Genomic DNA, 17743 nt, shown 5'->3' on the forward strand with positions numbered 1-17743 from the left:
TGTGTTTTGAACCTAAGTCAATTCTTGTAATTTTTTGGCTTCCCCCTCCCCTCTCTATACAGCTATACACACACACTCTCTCTCACTCACTCACTCACAGTTCTGCTCATATAGTACTAATATGCTTATGGTGTGAATATTAAGAAAACAGTTGAGAGTTTTAAGAACTCATGACTATGAAGTACAATTTTGGGAATATCTCTTTTTCAGTTTTGAAAAATGGAAAATATTAACCTTTGATCCATGCAGATACTGAGGTTGTGCATTGGGCTGTTTATCCCTCTGGAATTCCTGGGAAAAGGGTAATACAGTCCGAACAAACCTATACAAATCAAACAAGACAACACAACAATTTATATTTGTACTACTATTGTATAATTTATCATCGAGTGACTCTAAATGACATTTTATACACTAAGCTTTCAATGTATTGTAGAATGTGCAGTTCAAATTCTGATAAATATGAAGAGGTGATTGTTTACTTCATTGTTTACTTCAGGATGGCCAATGGGCTACATAACAGAAGAAGGTCCTTTGCACCCTCTACTTGGAGTACAATTTCACTAGTTGTCCCCCACCCCCAGCTGTTTTAGAAGCAGGAGGACTGGTTGTTTGTTTCTTTTTTTTTTTCAAAACTGGGAATTAAGGGAGGATATTCTAGAACAGAATGGTCAAAGGATGGCCCATGGGCCTCACACTAACCTGACCTACTCTGTAGCAAAAATCCCAAGGATAAAAACAACAACCCCCAACCCCCATATGAAAGTAGAAACCAGAGACCCACCCCAATTGCAAGCAATCAGTAGTAAAAGACAATAATATTTTCCTTTGATCAAATCACTAACTTTAGCACCTAAACAGCACAGAGGTAAAAAGGGGTGGGTAGATTGGTATCTCTGAGACTGACAGAATGTAGATTGATTCCCCTAGAACCCCAACTTGTTATTTTCTGTATCTAAACTTGAAACTACTAACAGACCAAAGTGAAGCCATACTACAGAGACTGGATTGCTGGGATACCACCTTGAATAGGGCAGCTGACAGGAGATACAACTGTAGCTGCAGGACTGCTGATGACTGTAGTTCCCAGCATGAAATGTATCTCCTTTGATAGATCTGAGCAACATGGGCTGACTAAGGGAAAATGAATTAAATGTTCAATGGCTGATTGTTAAATACTAACCCAAGTAGACACGTGCAGCGAATGAAGTCACGAGGACCTCTGTAATATACACATGCATTTTTATTTTGCAAACAAATGTTTGAATGTTAATTTGAATGTTTCAAATTAAATACAAAGAGTGGCTAAAATTTACCACTCTTGTACTGTCAGCATGTCTAGTAAAAAGCATGGGATCTGAAGATCTTTGTGTGAAATTATTGTCTTTTTATATCTCATCTTATGAAGTTATACATGGGCATTATCACATTCCTGTAGCCTTTCTCTCCGTCTTTTTCAAGAACATTAAACAAACCAAGAAGCTTATAACGAACCAATGTTTTCAATTTCTTCTGAACTAGGTCATTTGAAATCAAAGTTTAATATCCTAACTTTTTTTGAAGATGGTAATTATGGTTTAAAGTCTAAGAAGTTTCGAGGTACATATGCTTCCACTACAGAGGCACTGCATGTACAGGCAAATGTCATATTCAGCTTATTATTAAGCAGAGTTATTTCTATCCAGATTTTTTCTGTACCTTTTCCCCCCTATAACTTTACTTTATGTCAGAACACACATTTCTGTTCATACTGAAATAACCCATAGTGCCACATCATCATGTAATTTGCTCTTCAATGGTTTCATAACAAATGATACTCTTAATGAGACATTTTAGACCAGACAATCCTGCATAGAACCTGCTGCCACTCTGTTTTAATTTAATTTCAATAATTTATTTAATTCAAGAGAAAAGCTAGAGTTAAAATATATAAGTTAATTATGCAGGTCTACCTTAAATTTAATATATTCCCTTCCCTTGGTCTCTGATGATAAACATAATTATTTTGCTAAATCTACTTTGGTACACTGTGCTGCTAAATTGTAGGCTTTGGCAAGCTTCAACATAATCAGGTCGTGTTACTTTTTAATCTCGGGATGATGACTTTCCTAGCAATTTATCCATTTTCATCAGCGCAGCACTAAGCAGTCAAAACAAAGTAGATTACACAAATCAAAACCCTGTTACCACTGCTTTTTGTAAGGGGGGGAAAGTAATTTATAAACACACCACAAAGATACTAAAGTATTCACTTCACTTTCAACAAGTCCAAACCTGACTATAAGATGAAAACATGGTTTAAAAGGCATAAAATAAATAAACATGAATTTTTACAGAATGTAATAATAATAATAGCTTACTTGCTGTTCACCGCTATGATCTTTGGAACAGCGGTATATAAATAAAACAAATTAAAACAAATTATAATATAAATAAACATGCATTTTTACAGAATGTAGAATAGACAGAAGTTGCAAAGTTTCTTTAAAAAGCAGTTACTGCTCCAAAGCCTTCACAAAGGTAGTTCATTGCTGCTATATAAATAATTTTTAAAGTAATCTTTTTATTTTTAGTTACATAAAGAACTTTCAGAATGCTACAAACCACCTTCATATTAACCATCTGCGGTAGAAAACATATCTAAGTAGTGAAGTCACATCCCTTGTACCTTTAAACATCACTAAAAACAAGGTGCAGTTACATCACAAAAGGAACTAAACAAATTTTGTTATTTTACAATTATAATGTAACATTGTTATGTCTTAGTCATTAGAAACAAAGCATCAATATCACACAGCTATTATTTGTAATAAGTGACTTCCAAAAATCTGAAAATGTTTGTGTAATACAGTGGATCCTTGTTATACGCTGGGGTTTGGTTCCAAGATCCCCCGTGTATAACAAAATCCGTGTATGCTCAAGTCCCATTAAATATAATGACATAGCAAAATGGTGTCCCTAATAAAAAATGGAACATCAAGGTAAATTTATACTTTTTTGGAACATTTTCAAACCGTGTATGCTTAAATCCGTGTATAAAAAATCCGTGTATAAGAAGGGCCGACTGTAGTGATACAAAGGATTCTACTGTACATTTCTGGACAAAGTGGGGAAAGACAGTATGTAAATGGCACCCTGGATTTTGAGGGAAGTTGGGATGTCCTGACAACATAACACCTATCTTATACCTTCCTCAGGTGAGAGTTAGGTCTATTGTGTTGCAATTTATGGAAATCCTTAGGCAAACCTATCACGGGGTTTTCTGTGTGTTTTGTTGTATTTATAGTGTGTGTGTGTGTGTGTGTGTGTGTGTGTGTGTGTGTAAAACATGCAGTTCAGTTTCACCTTTAGCAACTGAGGGCAGAAGCCAAACATACATACATACGCTTTGTTTAAAGAAGGAAAATCAAATTTTTCCATAGTTAAATTAATTGTTGCTTTTTAGCAAACTTCTAAGCTTTTTGAAAAGTTACCCAACTAGGAACATTTGGTACTCAAAGTGGATGTATGTACTGTAGACAGAAGATTCAGGAAAAGTAAACACAGTTTCAAACAAAGATATTAAAAGCTCTCACACTAACCTGTTTGTGGACCCATTGTAGCAGTAATTCGGAAGGAAATCATAATTGAGCTCCCAAAATACATGAAGTGTGATTCTTCCATAGGGAGCTGATACGTTATGGTTGGCTTCTCTGAACATGGCATCAAAGCTGTCCAGGGTCATGTATCTGCTCAGGAGCTTGTGTGTCATTTTGTTTATTTCTACCAACCCATCTAACTCCTGGAGATAGAAAAGAGATAAGAAAAAGATAATGTGAAGAAGGCAAGATCTTGTGAAAGGAAATGGAATTCCACACACAAAATATAATCAGCAGAGATACATTTCTAAGTCCAAACTACTCTGAACAGCAAATTATTATAAACCTATTTAATACAAGGGTAAAGGAAGTTTCACAAATTACAGCCAGATCTCAGTTATCAAATCCTTTGACAAAGAAGTTCCTTGTTAAAAAATCTTTTTACAGCCAGCCAGCCACTTTCCCTTCTTGTTCTCTGTCTAGCTGGAAGCTTTTTAGCAGCATCAATGATGGGGAGATGAAGAAGCGCTAGAGAAATACAGATCTAAGTTTGGCCACTAAAATGGAAATCATAAGTTACTTAAACTTTTAAAAATTATCCCTGGATGTATTCTGGAAGAAGCTTTCAAGTGGTCTCTAGAAGAATGAAAATGGTTCTGTTTGACTAACCTGACATGGGTGTTTCATTTCACATGTGTATATTCTAAGGGCCCGAACAGACAGGCCAAAATAAAGCTGCTTCAGGTCGCTTTGGAGGTATGCTGTTTAAATGATGCATGCGTCCTAAGAGGCCAAAAGCTGCACCAAAGCCATGCTCCAGTCATTTAAACAGCATACCTCCAAAGTGACCTGAAGCAGCTTTATTTTGGCCTGTTTGTTTGGGCCCTTAGTTCTGAATAAAAAAATGGAAACATGCACTCCTTTTTGTGTTGTAGGAACCTATCATTATTCTCTCCATGTTATTTCTGCTTCTGGTACCAAATGTTCTGTTAAAGAGGCAATGCCCAAGAATGCATCTACTTTGTTAACTGAAATATGCCTGTAATTAATTTACAACAACTTTTGAGACCTCTTCCTCATATGATCAATAGGTAGCTTTTTTCTGCAGTATGTGAAGATTTTATCCATGTGACAGTGCTGCTCCCCTCCTTTAGGCCAACCCACTTTGTTGTTGTTGTAGTTGATTTGAAAACTGATATGGTTTGCAGTACTGAGAAGTTGAAGAGGACACTGCTAAATGTGTTACAGTCAAAACGAAATAAATGCTAACATAGTCCTATTGACTATGATGTATGCCATTTTCAACAGGCTAGGCTTATCATAATCAATCTAATATTAAAGTCAATATACATACATTTAAAATTCATTCATATATAAATATAAATTCAGTATCCATCAAGTATGAGGTCAGAGTGCATGGTTTAAGGGGAAGCTCACTGGATATTTTGTAAATTAAAAGAATATATTAAATATGTAGACTATTTTCCATTCATATTTCTTATTTCACCTTTGAAAATTCATTGCTCAAGTTAATTTCAATGCACTTTTACCAAATGAAATACTTTCAATTATATTTAATTAGCTTAGAAAAGATTTATTTCATTATTATCAGATTTAATATGGATGAGGGAGGAAGAAAAGAAGGCAGGTCACAAAAAGAAAGCACTATTTGGGGATCAAGGAAATAAGCCATTGCTATTCTCAATCTTTTTCCATACCTATTTTGCTTGTTACTAATTTTATCAGATTTAGACACACACACACACACACACACACACAAACTTTCATATCTGACTATCCCAAATGTTTCTGATCAAGTAAAAGTTGAAAGTGTGCAGGAGTGGGAGCATGAGAAGTAAATGGAATACTATGTTTCACATACACACCAAATAGTTTCTGTGAATTCAGAAACTGCTGGGGTAATGTATGATGCCAGATATTCAACCAATTGTTGGCTCAACATGAATTTGCACACTGCTTCTGAATACTTACAACGATGGAGGTCAAATCTTCACTCTCAAAGCGGCCAATTGCCAGCTCCAGTGATTTGTACATGGCTGCTGAAATTCGCTGAGTTATCAGGCGGTTCAGATCTATTGATCGACCTAGAAGCTGTAACAAAAGAAATTCTAAAAAGCTGTATCATATATAAATTCTGTGTAACATAAGCATTTCCCCAGACCCACATCCTTTCAAAAAATGGATTCAATCCTGCACAGTAGAATTTTTTTCATCTGAATGTTCTACAAACGTGTGTGTGTGTGTGTGTGTGTGTGTGTGTGTGAGAGAGAGAGAGAGAGAGCAGAAGCTGCCACTGGTTCTAAAGAAAGAAACAGCCAGTGGTAACAGCAACAGAAAAAGAGGCATGAGGATGTCTTGTTTCTTCTGGAGTAGGAGGGAGGGAACGTCTTTGGCACCAAGGCAGGATAAGAAGAGTGGCTTGGATAATCACCTGTTCCATTGCACAGGGGACTTGTGCATACCAACTCTTCTCATGTTCTAAGCACCCTCTGGAAGGCAGGTATTTGTAGTAGAGGTGCCTTGAAGCCAGCAGCTGCCTCCTCACCACTACTGCTGCCTACAATTCCTTCTTTTCACTGAATGAGTTCAGACAATATGACACTTCATGTAACACTCTGTTACACCAGAATCCCAGCAAATGTTACCCAGCCCTGACATAAGATATCACTTACTAACCTGGACATGCCTCTGTTTTAACAGGGTCTCATACCGGTTGGATGTTAACAAAGGAATTGTTGCTCCCTGATTTTTGCACTCTGATCTTAATCGCTTATCCAGAAGCAGGCTGTTAAAAAAGAGTGAGCATCAGGTAGCACAAGTGATACATGATATATTTTAAATCCAAAACCTGAATATTTTAAAATGGGTTAATAGGCTTACTTACCTTCCTGCCATAACCTTGTAATATCCAAATATCTGATCTGCCAACTTATAGACAAACTGGTCAAAGCACAAGTTGACCTGAAGACAACAAAGTATTAATTGTAAAGTTGAACCATTTTTTTTAAGAGAACACATTTCCCTTTAGAAACCTACTTCCAAAATGGACCACAAAAACATGCCTGGCAGCCTAACCTCAACAATCTCTTCCTTAGGTTTGCACAAGACCACATAAATTTTTGTTCATGTTTGAACATTAAGAGTGTCTGTGCTATCAGATTTGCAATTGCTTGTTTGCTAAACACAAATTATTGTTGACTCTAGCCTTATGCTTTTTTAGTAGTACTCTCATGCCGCTCCATTTCCCTTAAGCTGTAACCATTACCTACAAAACAACCTTCACAATAGAATTAACTTACCTCTGCCTCGATTTCATCATAGAGAAACTGCTTCTTGAATTTTGTAAGAGCATAATGAGCACTGTCATTATAGAGATCCAAAGAATACAGGACATATCTAAACAAGAGAAAATGAACATATGTTCTCAGAATAACATTCTTGCTTATCTTCCTGCTTCAGCTCAACATATTTTAACAATACATTAATGTTTTAATTTGTCATAGGCTGATACACAGAATGTAAAAATCCTATTATCAGAGTACAACTTTCTGATTATTACTTCTTTAAACATGCAAAGCTGTTAATGTGCTGTATTGTAGAGGAATATGAATTCCCTTCATTGTTTTTAAGGGTTCTAATAGCATTACTTTAATACTGCATGTGCTTTGCATTTTTATTTTTATCTGTAAATTGTTTATCTTATAAACAGCAGTGTATAAATCCAATAATAAATGAGGCACCACTTCCAATTAAAAGTACAGCAGCTGAAGCAGGTGCTCTAATTATACACATTACAAGCCATAAAAAGTCAGTAGCACAAAGCTTTGAGTGGCTGTATTTAAGAATATGTGAAAGGGTCCTACTATGGACACCCACTTGTGTTTTCTTCTGTTTATGTTTAAAAAAAAAAAAAAAAAATCCGCAACTGAAATTCTTGCTGTTCTTTTGGAGGTCCTAGTGTGATGGTGAGAAATGGAATGGGGAAATGACAAAAAACAGGGAAACAGAGTGATAGAAATGAAGCTATCCAGCAGTTAAACAGCAGAGGGATACACTGAAACATCGTCAGTTTAGATTAAAGCATAAAAACTGTTTCTGACAGAAAGCACCCTGGTAGAATTAGGTTGGATGCAGAAGCAGCCTCCTTACTCCAATGGTTAGGCTACTCAGACTAGAAAAGGAGGGCTGTGAGGAAGAGTGGCAAACCTCTGGGCCTATCTGCCTTTCATTTTCAAAGGAAACAACATGCTACATCCCTACACTACCCAATTAAATTTCTAGTCTCTCGTTCATTAGAAATTTCTGTATCTTGCACTAAGCAAGAAGCTAAAAAGCCATATAAATCTTACTCCATCATTGATGCTTCCTTGGTCTCTAGGATATGGTCAGTCAAAATCCAAGGCATAGACATCTCAATGGGGAACTGGATTCTTCTGCCCATTGTCAATTCCAAGAAAAATTCCCTGAACCATAGTTGGGACAGGTCGCAGCACTGCTGTAGCGTTTCTTATTGCAGAAGAAATTGCACTGAGTTAATTTTCTTGTAAATAAGAACAAAAATTAAAAAACAACAACAAATACACACAGACCTGCTACTCTAATGGTGCAATGTTATATAAATAAACAAAGGTGAGAGAGGGTTACAAGAGTAGCACACGAACAGGAAAACAGAAAACAATGCTTCAATTGAGAGCCTAGGGGATTAATACAAAGTGCTATTAATAAAAATACACACAGAGGCACAAATGGGGTCATTACTGAAAACACTGCCAGAAGTAGCAGTATCAGCAACCAGGAGAATGAAGGCACACACACATAGGCCAAAGTGATCTCCTAGTTTTTGCCAATTATTGTGAAGATCACACTTTCAGATCTTGGGGCGATGGGGGAGGAGATAGGAATATTTTCTGACCACCCATATTACTCTGTTCATCTGATTAGGTGGTGTGATGAGCTCTCTCCATATGGTAGGCACAGATCATAAGGGCACTCAATAAGAATATAAACATTTTATGGAGAAGCAGGGGTAGGAGAATAGTTATAGCAAATACATTGCCCAGAAAATGCCACCACTGTTTCCAAGGGTCTGTTCCAACATGTCACAGCAAAGTGTTTTCAGTAGGCTAGAGCAGTAGTTCCCAAACCTTTGAATCATCAAGACTATACTGCTGGCTCCTAAAGATCCAACTTTTCAGATTTTGGATCTTGTAATCCAGAGAATTCAAACAACATGACTAGATAAGGAGAAGGCTACCATGAAACCTTTACGTGGTTAAGAACAGAGTGGTTTAAAGTAGTTCATCTGTTATGCATCTACAGGGCCCCTTGCTTTGGTGACATACTTTAGTGCAGTTGGCAGAGATGAGCACAGATACTCTGCTTATGACATTATTAGCCCAATACTACTGATGGTAGTGGGAGTGGGAGACTTGCAGTACATTGTTTGGGAATCACTGTACTAGGTAACCAAAACGTGGACACTAAGGCTAATACAGCACTGTGTGTGAGGAGCGCTAACACATGAACTCTCCTTGCACAAAAAGTAAAAAGTTCCAGTAATGGCATGAATTGGATACACAACACAATGTGGTATGACTAGACTAGACACATGTCAGTAGATACATCCACAAGAACAACATGCTTCCGATTGTAATCAACAGCAAAGAGAAATAATGGCAGCCAAACAGAGTTTCACCTAAGGCAAAGTATTTGGTTTCTGCCTTTAGAAGAATTAAAAACAGAGTCAGCAGACATTTTTGCTAACAGTCTTTAAAAGAATTGATATCAGGATGTCTTTTTAGACCAAAATTAAAAAGAAGAAAGGTTATGTGAAAAACTGGAAAAAGTATACAAAGTACATAACTAATTGATTCCAGTTTATTTCTCACTTTCCAAAGTATTAAAAAATATAATACTGGGTCAGACAAAAGATCCTGGTGGTTCAGGCTCCTGTTATCCAACAGCAGTGAAGAGAGCCAAACCATTACATTGTGAGAGGCTACAGTTTCAAGTCAAGTAAGCCACACAAAATCGGAAACATTTTCCCAGGTCATGTTAGAGGTATTAGGACATGCTAAAGCTGGACACTGATCATCAGCATATCTTACCACTGAAATTTATCAAGTGAGTGTAGAAGAAAGACTCTCGGTGGAATTTTTCTATGTCCAATATGGTGGGACCCTCAAGGCTACTTCTCAAGGTTTTCTTGGAACCACTTTTGTCCGCAATGAGGGACTCTAACATAGTTCTCACCATGTAAAGCTGTGTTATTAAACAGAACAGTTGTAATGGAAGGAAAAACACACATGGCATATTAGTTCAGCATCACTGAAAACACACTGACAAAAGAGTGCTCCACTTCAAACTGAAACCTGATAAGGAAGGTCAAAAGGCATTAACCTAAGGGGAAAAGAAAGGATTGAAAGGTACCACAATTTTCAGTGGAACAGATGATGTCACCACAGTATTTAAAAATAATAAGTAATGCCTTACCACCAAAGGTTAAAAGGGTGGGATAGATGTAGGACTGCCTCAGAAACTTGTTTATCACATGCAATAACTTTTCCATTCCCAGAGATCTGAGCTGCTTCAACAGCTCAGCAGAGTTTAAGGACTCTGCCATAGTGCGAACCATGTAGAGCTAAAAACCAACAGAGAAGGAAGAGGCAGGGGGAAGAAGAGAGAGTAGGTTAGTTAAAAAACACAAGGGTAAATAAAGAAGTGAAAACACAGAACCATGAGAAAATATATATTAGTTTGTTAAGAGGGGTACAGCAAGACAGTTAAGAATGCTGAAGGAATATCATCTACAAATAAAGTGGACAGATGAAGCCTACTTATTTGTTAAGACTCCCAAAAATGCTGGCAAGGCAATGTTCCTCAATTTTTTCATAAACCCACTTCAAAATTCACTGGGTGTTTGCTTCCCCCAATTACAAACATGTCTACTTCCAACACAGCAGTAAATTACAACTGAAGGTGATGTAATGTTAACACAAACTACACTGCAATACTGCTTCAAGCCTGCCATGTTCAGTAGATTCTTATCTCTGAAAAATGAATAGGTAGTAAAGATCCAGAACACAGGGAGAATTGAGGAAAGGATTAGATAATTTGATAGTGAAATATAGCTCAGGAGAAGAAAACTGGTGACATTTGAAGCCACCATCAGGAATTCTACTTCAAGCACATGCAAGCAATTACCTCCCCTTCTTCCCCGAACACCAGGACTTTACCCTATCCCACATCACAAACTAACTTTGAATGATTCTGCAATTCAAAAGGCATTCCACAATAAGGCATTGACAGCTGTGGTTTATATGACACATGGTTTTGCTCTCTGGATTGTAGCTTCCCAATCCAAGTCACTAAGTTTACATTTAACATTTTTTTTCCAAATTTCTATCAAGCTTTTTTTTTTTCCTAACTGATGTAACAACCACTAAAAGTTGTTCTAATGTTGAAATTACTTCCTGGGGTGAATAATAATAATAATAATAATAATAATAATAATAATAATAATAAATAATATACACAGTGCATTCCATTCCCACACTCAGATTTCTGGGGATTCCCAAGAAACCATTGAGACCCACCCTTAAAATGGCAAAGATAGAGCTCAATCCCATAGAGTTCAAAAGACAGGCATTATTCTAACTATACAGGACAAGCTTTGTATCAGGCTCTTACAAGTAAAAACTAAAAAAGCTAGCTATATAAAAAAATCATAACAACAACAATTAATTGTTGACAGAAAATCATCACTGAACTGAAAAGATACAATTTCTACTGAAAACAGGAAGAGATATCTATGTATAGGGATGTAAACACATATATTTGTAAAACAATTTAAACGCATAAGCATTATCATGGAAGTTGGAAGACATGGAGGAGAAGATGGGGCAGAGTATAATCAGGACAGAAAATTAAAGTGACAGTACCCTTCCATGGGATTCTTTGACTAATCCAGATTTACACAGGATTTATATAACTAATCTTTTTAAATGGGTTCATTCTGCAGTAATTCCTATATCAGTCAGTGACATACAAGCCAGAATTAGTATAGAAGGAGTTACCTGGGTACTAGAGGGGCCCACAGCTCGTCTTGGAACTTTGACATCAAAGCCACTTTTGGGATCTTTCTCTCCTCTCAGAGCAGGATCATTAAATGGCTCATGTCCACCTTCCCAGTCACACACAGTCTTTCTGATGGCCTGGAGAACACTAAGCATGATCAAAGAGGGTTTGTGAGCATGAACTCTTCATTAAGAACCACAAGCATTCTTGCAGATGTTAACTAAATGAAGTACACATACCATCAAAATATTAAGTACTTATCAACCAATAAGACTAAAATCTGGGGGGGGGATATATTTGGGGTAGCCAGCATGGTATAGGGGTTTGAGTGGACTACAACTCCGGAGCGCAGGATTTGATTTCCAGCCCAGCTATTAAACTGGATGACCTTGGGCAAGTCACACACTCCCAATTTCAGAGGAAGGCAAAAATATTTTTTAAAACCTTGTACTCTCCTCTTTCATGGCTTCCTACCTTCCCTCTTCCTTGAACTCTAGTAAATATCAGACATATTTTAGACTAGTGGTACCCAAACTGAGCTCTTTAAGAGATTTTGGACTTCAGCTCCCATAATCCCAGACTATTGGCCAACATGCCTGAGACGTCTGGGAACTGAAGTCCAAAATCTCTTAAAGGCACAGTCTGGAGATCACTGTTTTAGACAACAGACAGCCATCCCGTGTCTGCTGACTGGCCAGAGCAGTTGCAATTGCTCCTTCCCCAGATATAAATAAAATAAAATGCATGAACATGTCAATTTTCAAAATTTTGACTTTCTGCCTGCAAGTTATCACTATTGCTTTGACTAGTCGCAATAGCTTTGGCAATGCTGAACTATCTCCCAGCCGTGTGATCTTTGGGATCCCAGGTAGCCTATCTAAATTTTACTAGAATTCTTCTGGTTCTCAGGAGAGAAGATGACTGCAGGTTTTGTAGTTATATTCCAAAATCCTCTAGTTTCTTTTAGGCAAAGTTAGAAAGTGTCATAACATACTCATCACAAAAGCAATACTGTGTTGTCTTTAACCCATACAATGCATTTCTGGAGGGAAAAAATGAATGGTATAAGAAAGTATTAAGACACTACCTTTGGATGACATTCTTTTTCTTTTTGATAGCTTGTCTTAGTGGCTCTCTTAGTGTAATCTGGGCAAAGTCTTGGAGAGCAGCATAGATGGTATGACGAATAGCATGATTGAAGACACTTTCCATCCTGCCCATCAGTACCTGCAGTCCTTTAATCATTGCAATCACCTGCATGGGGGTTGGGAAGAGTAATTTTTTCATAATAAAACAAACCTAAACCATACAGAGAACTGAAGCAGGAAGAGTGGATATCCTACACAAGGCATCTTTTCTCTCTTACCTCAACAAGAGCAAACTTCTCTTCACTGGTATAATTGTATCGTGTGGCTCTTTCATATTCCTCTGCATTGTCTGGGCAATCTTTGTTTGAATATTTGTCAGTTGGATGTACAAGCTTCCATGAATACTGCAAATGACATGGAGAATAAGGATGCCACATAGTCAACAAAAGTCAACCTGAGAAGTTGCAATAAGGATGGTCATATTGTACTAAGTCTGATTGAATGCTTATACTACCTCTAGGGTAGCAAGTTAGAGTGGTTTTATTAGAATAATAGGTGTTAACCCTAAAATAGGAAGATTAACAACATAAAATAGCAAATAACAACTTTATCATCCTCATTTGTATGGATTTAACTTTGTACGGAAGCTACCTTCTGCAAGCACAGCTAATACAAATGCCAACGTACATCCGCAATGCTATGTTTACTGATTCTACAAAACTGCCAGGATACATCTTTTTAATGAGTATGGGGATTCACTAGGGTCATTAGTTGTACCATATGACTAGTCCACAAATAGTTATCATAGGGTTATTTTGCAAGCCGTAGCATAGTAATGAAAGTGGCATTTATACTACATTAAATCAGGTTGACAATTAACTCAAGTGCTACCCCAATTCCTCTAGCTAAAATTTTTGATGTGTAGTATAGCACTTTAAATACTACATTGCTATGATGTGTTTGATCTTTGAGTACCACTCAATTCTTGGTTCCTTTCTAAGCTTTCTTTGTTAGACATGGGTCCCAGTTGAATTAGAAGTGCTAAATATCTAATGCTTTAGGCCAGAGGAAACTGTTACTTGTTAGCATTATTTACTGTAGTTTAAAAATCAAAACTAAACAATCCTTTAGCAAATGTTACAAAACTTAAAAAATAACCCTGCAATAACTATTATTGTGGGCTATGATATGCAGTGTTTACATTTTGACCACTAAATTTCAAAACAGAGACAATACATAAAATCCTATGAAAGCATCTGTTCATTCAACTCTACTCCAACATCTGAAAGTATAGAATTCATGGAATAATCATAAAAAGTGTCTTCTATGAATGGGTCTGTTAAGATAGTTCTTACACTACCATTGCCACATAATACATATATATGATGGATGTTATGTGCAAAGAATGCTTCACCACATGCTTTGCCCATATAAATAGAATGTGTGGATAATAAGTGGAACATCTACCAAAACTTAGATCTTCCACATACAATCCCTAATTCACTTATGCTAGGAATAACGTATGAGATGCTTGTTAATGATATACAATCTAGAGATTATTCATAAAACAAAGATTCCCTCCCATTTCCTCTTCAGAATTTTCTACTGTCTATCCTTTGACATACCACTTCCATAACATGCGCGCTCCACTGAGACAGAAGCTGGAGACCTTGGAGAGAAAGGTCAAAAAGTTTTCGATATTCAGCATCTGTTTTCTGAGCTTCTTGTCGGCCTGATCCTGTCACCACCTGTAACAAAAACATGATTGTTAAAACTAGTTGTTTTAGATCTGCACAATACAACTACATATCTATAATATATGGAGAAAAATTATTTTCCCAGTTTTAAACCTTTGTAAAAACATTCAGAACTCCACCTTCCGCATCACCACATTTGTGTGGCAATCACTTCTCCATACTGATGTCTCATGCTGACCAAGTAATGTTGGGATTTCTTTCTTTTTTATATTAGTATAAGCTTCTCACTTAACAATATTTGCATAGGGTTCATTTGCCTCTGACTAAAGGATCCCTGCATCCATCTAAACCAAATCTTAAAACAGTGTGGTGAAACAAGTGTAGTTTACTCATCCAAGTCACTTTGTCAAGGGACTGAAGATTCTTTGCCATTTGTCTGCCAATCTGAATCTAGCTGGAGTTCCCTTTATGTAGCAACAGCTATCACAGCATCAGTGAAGCAAGGTATCAAGAATTAATATTTGTATGTTCAAACATGTGCAGCTATTGTCTTGTGCAGCACCAAAAATGTTGGATACAGCTCACTCTCAAGCAAACTGGTACCTTTTATGCTGGGTTTTTCTGAGCCCCACGGGCTTTGGCTTATTATCTCTTGGTCCTATCAGTGAAGGACTATTATGCTTTCATTTTGAGTTGGATTTATAAGCATAGCTGATCTGGTTTGATTCTTTGCCTGGATGTCTTAGTTTTTTCAGTGTCCTTATACACAGACATGTATCTTTCACAGATGATCTGTTCACTCTTAACTCTGCATTCCAGGCACAAAATTGTCAAAACATTTACAGAATTCCTATTACAGTGGTAAGGTTCTAACTGTACCTTCACTTAAGAACAAGCAGTTTATATCAATATCCCCCCTCATGTCTAAAGTGGTACCATTTATCACCCAGTTCTGGTATTGATGCCCTACACCTTCACAAGTCGGGGGGGGGGGGGGGATAAATGCAGTAGTGTGGAAAAAGACACTGCATAAATTCAAATGTTTTCCCCCCTTACTGCACAACACTGAGGACTGAGGCTGGACACTGAACGTGTATTTTTCACTGCAGTTCCCTATGATCAACTCTAATTAAGATACATCATTTGATTGCTTGTTCTTTCAACCCATAAATTCACAAAAATGTGTCTAGTTTCTTTAAAAAAAACCCACACATTCTGTTCTTAAAATCCTGAATGGGATTTGTAAGAAAATTGAAATACACAAACCCAGAATTCCAAGCAGCATTTTATTTTAGCTATTCATTGTGCAAAAGTTTAACTGATATTTTACCAGTGCAGAAATAATTTTCACTACTTTTTGTAAGAAAGAGTAGCACATCAGACTGCAATTGTAAGAGAATTGTCTGCATATAAGACCTGCTCTCATCCAAAGCAGAGATATCCTGAATTAACTCACACACCTCACTATTGCTGTAACGAGCCAATTCTGAAATAAAACGCATGTGGTCATCTCTTATCTGGATCATCTGTTCACAGATGTTGTACTGGGGACTACTGCTGGAGGAAGTACATGTCCATCTAAGATAAGATAAAACAAAACAATATATTATAAAAGGGAAGAAAATTGGAAGAAGTCACCTGTCCCAACCCCTTTTACACCATCAGCCTGACAAGATAGGCAATAGTAACATATCATATTCCAGTTGTATGTACACTGGTGGCAAAAGTGTTTTTATCCCATTGTAACAATGAAATAAAATAACTGCAGTTATTTTGCTGCTGCCAAAAAACAGCATCTCTATGTCTCCTCTTCCATCTTATCCCCATAAATCTAGGAAATAAGAAGTTTGGTTTGGGTCCAATAAATGGTCTAGGAGCAACAGAAGCTGCATTCATTCATTCACCACATTTCTTATATCCTGCCATTTCTCCAATGAACTCAAACTGGGTTGTCTGGGCCTCTTTCTCTATGAATTTATCCTAACACAACTCCTGAAACAGGTGAGCTTGAGAGGTTGCAACTTGTCAAAGGCCACACAAGACCAGAATTAGTATGCTACACTGGCTTTGGGGTTTCAAAGGCAGCTTACTGGCTGCTGATCTTAAATGTAGCAAGGATAGAAGACCTAAGAAAGAGCAAAACGTAAGTTTAACAGAGAGCAAGGAGTCTAAGACATGACTAAAGTCCTGGATGTCACCATTCCCCACAAGTGGCAATAAATGATAAGAGTGTGAAGAAAAAGAAGGATGAAAATGTCATATCAGTAGTTCAAAAGGGTGAATGTTTTCCCTTGACAAGGTTGCCTAGTCATGTCCAACTGTAGGGAGCGGTGCTCATCTTCATTACTAAGCTGAAGAGCCAGTGATGTCAAAGATGACTCTGTGATCATGCGGCAGCATGACTGCACAAAAAGCTTACCTTCCCACCAAAGTGGTACCTATTTCTCTACTTGCTCTTTTACATGCTTTCGAACTGCTAAGTTAGCAGAAGCTGGGACTAGTGGTGGGTGCTCACTTTTACATCGCCTCAAACTGCTGACCTGCCAATCTTCAAATGTCAGTCAGCGTCTTAACCACTAAGCCATCACGTGCCTCTTTATCTTGAGTTCAATTTATTAAACATTAATTACAAATGAGATAGGGATGAGGTGGCTTAGTGGTTAAGACATCAGTACTGACGACCGGAAGATCAGGTGGACAGTTTGAGGCCTGAGTGTCACTAGTCCCAGCTTCTGCCAACCGAAAGCATGCAATTACAAGTAGATAGATAGGTATCATTTTGGTGGTAAGATAACAGCGTTTGGTGCAGTCATGCTGGCCACATGACAAACCAGAGCAGTCCTTGGACAACACTGGCTCTGCAGCCTCCTAGACACCTTTATTAATTCGTTGCACAGAATTTTAAAAAACTTCAGGTATAGATTTTGGGACTTCTAGGTGTCTGGGGATGGGTGACAAAGAGAGGGCTAAAAAGTTCTACCATTTAAGTCTAATGGATTTCACCCCCTGTTTAAAGCCCTTCTGTTGTTACATGCTGCTTATATAGTCTTCAGAAGTTAAGAAGGTATTACTTAGAAAGCAAAGCCCACTGTGCAAAGAAAGATCAACAAATTTAGTTCTGTAACAGGAAGGATTTTCCATGCATTGTACTGTGCTGCAACCTTCCATAAATTACTGAAAGAAAACAAATATGGCCCGGCTGCTTAAAATGCAGCATATGCCCACCTTCCATTGCAGCAATCAGGAATATCTAACTAACAATTTCATTGATTCAAAGAATAAA

General features: G+C 37.3%; 1 protein-coding gene across 3 annotated transcripts in view; it reads right to left on the reverse strand.

Moving 5' to 3' along the window:
• The window catches only part of LOC149319341 (cytoplasmic FMR1-interacting protein 1), a 71892-nt gene that overhangs the window by 23086 nt on the left and 31063 nt on the right, over window positions 1-17743 (reverse strand). For all 3 annotated transcript variants that reach the window (XM_089511507.1, XM_089511508.1, XM_089511509.1), the window contains 13 exons: window positions 15921-16038; window positions 14389-14511; window positions 13042-13167; window positions 12763-12929; window positions 11675-11822; window positions 9707-9860; window positions 7949-8105; window positions 6899-6995; window positions 6484-6560; window positions 6276-6384; window positions 5571-5690; window positions 3582-3781; window positions 235-322 (listed from right to left, as the gene is read on the reverse strand). In XM_089511507.1, coding sequence (XP_089367633.1) covers window positions 235-322; window positions 3582-3781; window positions 5571-5690; window positions 6276-6384; window positions 6484-6560; window positions 6899-6995; window positions 7949-8105; window positions 9707-9860; window positions 11675-11822; window positions 12763-12929; window positions 13042-13167; window positions 14389-14511; window positions 15921-16038 — 1684 coding nt within the window. The remainder of the gene's footprint in view (window positions 1-234; window positions 323-3581; window positions 3782-5570; window positions 5691-6275; window positions 6385-6483; window positions 6561-6898; window positions 6996-7948; window positions 8106-9706; window positions 9861-11674; window positions 11823-12762; window positions 12930-13041; window positions 13168-14388; window positions 14512-15920; window positions 16039-17743) is intronic.

This window comes from Sceloporus occidentalis, unplaced genomic scaffold, assembly GCF_023333645.1.
Source record: "Sceloporus occidentalis isolate IW3139 unplaced genomic scaffold, rSceOcc1.0.p SCAF_2, whole genome shotgun sequence".
In the NCBI taxonomy this organism is placed as follows: Eukaryota; Metazoa; Chordata; class Lepidosauria; order Squamata; family Phrynosomatidae; genus Sceloporus; species Sceloporus occidentalis.